General features: G+C 39.4%; 2 protein-coding genes across 8 annotated transcripts in view; one reads left to right on the top strand and one right to left on the bottom strand.

Moving 5' to 3' along the window:
- The window catches only part of Gart (phosphoribosylglycinamide formyltransferase, phosphoribosylglycinamide synthetase, phosphoribosylaminoimidazole synthetase), a 29,196-nt gene extending 28,028 nt beyond the window's left edge, over positions 1-1,168 (bottom strand). The window contains exon 1 of one of the 3 annotated variants that reach the window (XM_010608677.2): positions 1,076-1,168. The gene's annotated coding sequence lies outside the window, so the exon portion shown is untranslated. The other 2 variants (XM_010608675.2, XM_010608673.3) reach the window with 2 other exon arrangements.
- Positions 539-6,141, top strand: part of Son (SON DNA and RNA binding protein) — a 31,908-nt gene continuing 26,305 nt past the window's right edge. For 2 of the 5 annotated variants that reach the window (XM_010608665.2, XM_010608667.3), the window contains exons 1-2: positions 542-808; positions 4,138-4,304. In XM_010608665.2, the coding sequence (XP_010606967.1) occupies positions 732-808; positions 4,138-4,304 (244 nt within the window). In that variant the 5' untranslated portion in view covers positions 542-731. Of the gene's footprint in view, positions 809-4,137; positions 4,305-6,141 lie in introns of all 5 variants that reach the window. The other 3 variants (XM_010608669.3, XM_010608668.3, XM_010608670.2) reach the window with 3 other exon arrangements.

Below are 6,141 nucleotides of genomic sequence, written 5' to 3'. Positions count from 1 at the left end.
AAGCTGCCGAATCTCTGGCGCGTTTACATAGTGGCACTGTGGTGTGGGGTGCCACGTAACGTCTCCATCTCTGGTCCCGGAGCCTCCTGGGTTTTCAGGAGTGGCATCGCCCAAGCTGTGCTCAGCCAATTGCGCGATGCTAAGGAGTCAGGGCTGGCCGGGCTTTGAGCACAGGTCGCTCAGGACCAACGATCTATTGCTGAAAAAAATGGGGCCGATGATAGACGAAGGGATAAAAATCTGTTAACGCTACTGTGGAGACGGGGGGCGGGGGCTGCCGCACGTCCCTGACAAAACAATTTGGGACCACCAGCAATCGCTTAGAGGCCTAGTGTCAAACATCACGTGGCCTTGTTTTGCTCCTGTTCCTGTACAGGCTTTTAGTCGTTAACATCAAACCTCTAAGAGGCTTTAAACACTGTTGAAGACCAACATCCAAAGTCGCCTCGACAGCTACTTCTGTAATGGCGCCTGCGTCAGACACTAACATGGCGGATTGAATCGTGCGCGGCGCAAACGTCAGCATCTCTACCCAAGGCGCTCGGAAACAGCAGAAGAGAGGGGGGCCGCGTTCACTGATTGGCCTATAGGTGGAGCGTGCCGGTCCTGACGCTCACATGCGAGCCAATCAGAAAGGAGAGAAAGGGAATTGGCCGCTGCGCCTTCTCCCGACGCATGCTGGGACCCTGGAGGACTAAGCGAGGAGGAGTTGAGAGAACGGAGCGGACGCCATGGCGGCCGACATCGAGCAGGTTTTTAGGTCTTTCGTGGTCAGTAAATTCCGGGAAATACAACAAGAACTTTCCAGGTAAATGCCTTTCGGACTTTTCTGCTCCCAAAGAGCCGCTCGCACCCCCACCTACCCTTCTCTGGCGCCTCTCTTCGGAGACCGTCGTTCTCGGCTCAGGCCCCGCTACGGCCCCGCCTGGGCCTGGGATCCATTTTCCGCCCCCCCCATCCATCCGTTTCTTTCCTTTCGCCTGAGGAACTGTTCCTTTCCTTGGTAATCGCAGACTCCTTTCTTTTGAACTGAGTTAAGATGCTCAACCTTTTCTCTTGTTTGGACACCCCCTACCTTTTCCTACTAGTAGGCCTGGGTGTCCATCGGGGCCAGGCCTAGTTCTTCCCTCTCGGCTCCTCCTCTGCCGCCGCCTCTCCCCTCCCCCTCCCCGCCTCCGCGGCAGTCGCCGGCCGGTGTTTGTGACCGGGAAAGGATCTCAAACGACTGTTTCTTGGCTAATCTTAAATCTGCTTTATTATTAGGGACTTCAGAACGTCAGGGGATCGAGATTAATTAATGATGTTAATTCGGGCCTTGTGTCCTGTGGTTTCCACCAAACAATATTTTGAGAGATTTAAATTAAAACACCTCGAATTGTTATTGTTAAAATCCATTTAATGAAAAATGTGAGAATGAACTTTGAAATACTAATGGTTAATTTATCATTTGGAAAGTGGACTTTTTGAGTAGTAGAACTTGTTATTTTTGCTCTTGCTAGTAGAGTTTACGTAGCGAAATCTGAAGGAAAAGAGATTTCTAAAAGTCTTTTTACTCCGAAAGGAAAATAGTTGTATGTCTTACTAAAGTGATTATCTTTTAATATTTTTGGTTTGTACAAAACTAATTTCTCTGAAGTTCAGAGGTAGGAAAAGATCTTGAAAAGTAAATACTTGTTACGGTTTTAAATGTTTTCGCTATTTTAAAAGTTGAGAGTTAAACGTACTATGCGTTTGAAAACCAGCTGAAAATGAAATTATAAATGAAGAACCCAAATTGAAATAATATTATTGACATGTATTGTTGCTAGAATTTTCGTTTTTTGCAGGATATGGTGTTTCTGAAGTAGGAAATAGTCCCCCTCACTACGTTGCTTTTCAGTATTTGGAAATACTTTTAGTGATTTTAGGATGACTACAGAGCTAACGGAATATAATTTTCTTTAAATCTTTTAAACGTTTGCATGCATTAAATAGTTGCTTTAATTCTATAGCTTTAAGGCAGTCTTTTAGACTAAGTCTATTAGCTTTGTTGTAGAAAATTTAGAAACTATAAAAGAGGAAGAAAAAAGTACCACTGGTGTTACCGCCCTTCACTTTTTCCTTGGCACACAGATAAACACTTTTTTTGTTGCTGTGTTCATTTTGTTTTGTATTGGTTTTCAACCTAATACATTGTGAATAATGTCCACCGCAGCCCTTACCCTCAGACATTTTCCGGAGATGCATAAAATTCCTTTGTAGGGATATATTGTTGGATATACATACATGATTTGAAATTCTCATTGCTTTTCATTAATTATAATTAATATCTTGGAAGTTTTTTTAATTTAAAAATTCTTGATAACCATGTATGTACAAATGCAGAGGAAAATTGTAAGTATTCCACAGAGAAAGTCTAAAAAGGATATTACACAAAGCAGTTTCTTTACTAGAGAAGTTTAGAGCAGTTTCTCTTCAAAATGTATTAATGCATTCATTATCAGTGTAAAGTATTTGTTTACCATTGCAATGAGCTCCTTTTTCCTTTTCTGATTTTTTACATTCGTCATTGTTGGTAATGAGGGTGACTTTTAGATAATTTAAGTGGCTTATTGTATACAGTTGTATTTAAGATTATAGGCTCTGGTTTTGAATATATCAGCTTCACTTCACGTCTTTGTACTTTTGGACCTTCAGCTAAGTTTCTTGTCTTCTCTGTGCCTCATTTACCTCATTTATAAAATCAGAGTAATAGTGATGATCTTATAGTTTTGTTAGGATTAAATGAGTTAAAAGTATAACAATGACACTAGTTAGTACTCAGTAAATGTTAATGATTACTGTTGCGGGATTCATTTTATTAGAAAAATCAAATGTTCCTTAACTTTTAGCTAACTACTACATTTATTCATTACATTCCTGACTTGGGTATTGATGTGTTTTCAGTTAGCTGAAATTAAAGTTAAATTAAAATTGGGTGTGTTCTTGAAATTATTTGATTTGTTTCAAATTTTTGCAGGTTTACATAAATATAACAAAAATTACTACATGAATGATGTTTTACTTACATTAAAATTTTTCTGGCCTTTTGAATTAAAGATACTTAAACTGTGATAGTGTGAATAGACACTTGTTACATGTGGATTTTTTTAACATCAGACTTTTTAATGCCTGGAATTTTGATAGGTATAAATTATATGAATATATTTTTCTTTTAAGTTTTATGGCATTTCAGTAGTGGTGTAAAACTGAAGAGAAACTACAAGTTACCTTTTTTACTTAGTGTGTTATGGCTGAGTTCTGTGTTCCTTGAAACTGTTGTTTATGATTGTGATCTATGCACAGGTGTGGCTTTATTGTGGTCATAGTTTCTACCATAAGTTTGGTCATTATATTTCTTTGAGTTTGTTATGGGGCTCTTTTTTTTTGAGACAGGGTCTCTCTATGTAGTTGAGATTGACCTGGAACTCACTATGTAGCCCAGGCTGCTCTGAACTCACAGCATTTCTCCTGCCTCAGCCTCCCAAGTGCTGGGATTACAGGCGTGTGCCACCACGCCCGGGGTTATTTTCTTTTTAGATGAGTGTTTCTCCACTTAAAAAAACAACTATTGCTCATAACTGTGTAGCCAGGCTGGTCTTGAATTTGCAGTGATCCTCCTGCCTCAGTCTCCTGAGTGCTGGGATTGCTGGAGTGCTCCACCACGCCCTGCAACGGGCTCTTATTAACATTTCTCCTTGAGAGAAATAAGTAGTTAACCAAAAGTCCTAAGTTACATTTCTGGAATTATTTTGAAAAGGTTTTGCTTAGAGCCAGGTGTGGTGGCACACACCTGTAATCCCAGCCCTTGGGAGACTGAGGCAGGAGGGTCACTGCCAGTTTGAGGCCAGCCTAGGCTACTGTAGTGAGATCCTGTTAAAAATAAATAAATAAATAAAAGATTGTGCTTAGAAATCTAGTTTTAAAGCTTTTATTTTAACTTTCATTTGTTAACTTTGTCTAAAAAATGATGTTTGCAAATGGCAAATATCTGAAATAGGGAAAGGATGAAATGTTTGGACAATGTAAAATTGTGCGGATTAGATTATTGATAGTAATTTATGGATTTACTGTATGGTATGATAAAATAATGAATTTTGAAAAATTTTTCTTGTCAAGTGGAAGGAGTGAAGGCCAGCTGAATGGTGAAACAAATGCACCTATTGAAGGAAATCAGGCAGGTGATGCTGCTGCCTCTGCCAGGAGCCTACCAAATGAAGAAATAGTGCAAAAGATAGAAGAAGTGCTTTCTGGGGTCTTAGATACAGAACTACGATACAAGCCAGGTAAGTTGGAAATAACCACCATTCTCAAAATTTTTAAGAGTTTGAAATTTGTACGTTAATTTTATTATTTTAAAATATATGTTGTCATTGATTTACTGAAAACTTTGTTAAAATCCTTCTTTGAAAACAGGTGTACTGAAATATGAGTGAACATTGATGAACTTGTTTGCTTTGCTGGCAGGATATAATTTTTTATTTTTTTTTTTCTTGCAGTACCAGGATTGAACTCAGGACCTTGCATTTGCTAGGCAGGCGCAGCTTCACTGAGCTACATCCCTGGCTAGTTTTTGACTCTTGATTTAGTTTTATAATGTCTCATTGCCAGGGTTTTTTTGTTTGTTTGTTTGTTTTTGGTTTTTTTGTGACAGGGCCTCACTGTGTAGTTCAGACTGACCTGGAACTCACTATGTAGCCCAGGCTGGTCTCTTACTCAGTGATCCTCCTGCCTCAGCCTTCTGAATGCTGGGATTACAGGCGAGCACCGTCACACCTGGCTTGTGCCAGGGTTTTTGAATGTAGCTTTTATTTTGAGACAGGGTCTTGCTATATATCGTGGATTTTCATTGAACATTTGTTTTTTGTACTGGGGATCAAACTTGGGACCTTAAGCTTGCAAGGCAGGTAGTGGATCCACTGAGCTAAATTGCTGATCTTTCATTGAACTTTTGTAAATGTTAGTTCTGTGAAGGTTCAGTAGCCTGGCCAAATATCTAGTGATTTCTAAAATACATTGTTGGTTTATTTTAAAGCCCAAGCTTACAGGTTGTCTTTGTTTTTACATCATCCCATTTAAAAACACAATAAAGAGGTTGGTTTTGGTTTTTTGAGACAGGGTCTCATCATGTAGTTGAGACTGACCTGGATGGAACTCAGTATGTAGTCCAGGCTGGTCTGGAACTCACAGCGATCCTCCTGCCTTAGGCTCCGGAGTGCTAGGATTACAGGCGTGCACCACCACACCTGGCTCATAAGAATTCTTGAATGGATATGTAGCTTTGTTGGAATTGATTAAATAATTGATGTACAAGGGTGAAGGATTTATATTAACTATAAGCTTTAGTCATTGTGTTTATTTAATTTAGGAATTAGTTGTATGGTGTGGTTCATTCTGTCTTCTCCCTGGTCTGGTTTAGCCTTGATTAGATCTTCCTGCTCCGGTTTAGCCTTGCTTAGATTTGTGGCTCTAGTAAACTTTTTGGGTCTACATGTGTGTGGGTGGGTGGGTGGATGGTACTGGAGTTTGAACTCAGGACCTTGCACTTGGTAGTCAAGCACAGATCCACTGAGCTACATCCCCGGCTTTATAAAGTTTTCTTGTTTAGGTATAACTTAATATTTGATGTTCTAAAACAACATTTTATATACAGTACATTAGATCCTTTTCTTTTCTTTTTTTTTTTTTTTTTTTTTTTTTTTTTTTTTTGAGACAGAGCTTTGCTGTGTAGTACAGACTGGCCTACAATTTGTTTCCTAGCCCAGGCTAGTTCTCAAATTTAGGATCCTTCTGCCTTAGCCTCCTGAGTGGTGGGATTACATACATGTATCATCATATTCTGCTATTTTTCTCTAATAGGCTTTTTTTGGGGGGCAGTGGTATCTCACTATGTAGAGCCTAGGTTCGTCTTGAACTCATGATCTCAAGTGATTCTACATCTCTCAGCCTGCTTTTTTTTTTTTTTTTTTTTTTTTTTTTTTTTTTGTGGGGTGTATTGGGGGTGGAACCTAGGGCCTTATGTATGCTAGGCAAGAACTCTTATTACTGAGCTATACAGCCTTAAAAAAGAAAAACTATGTTTTATAGTCTTAATGGTCAGAATATCTGATTTACCTTTTCAGG

Source organism: Fukomys damarensis, unplaced genomic scaffold (assembly GCF_012274545.1).
Source record: "Fukomys damarensis isolate Sample0158 unplaced genomic scaffold, DMR_v1.0_HiC HiC_scaffold_24, whole genome shotgun sequence".
In the NCBI taxonomy this organism is placed as follows: Eukaryota; Metazoa; Chordata; class Mammalia; order Rodentia; family Bathyergidae; genus Fukomys; species Fukomys damarensis.
The sequence above is the reverse complement of the archived record's forward strand: the minus strand, read 5'-3'. Positions and strand labels throughout refer to the sequence as shown.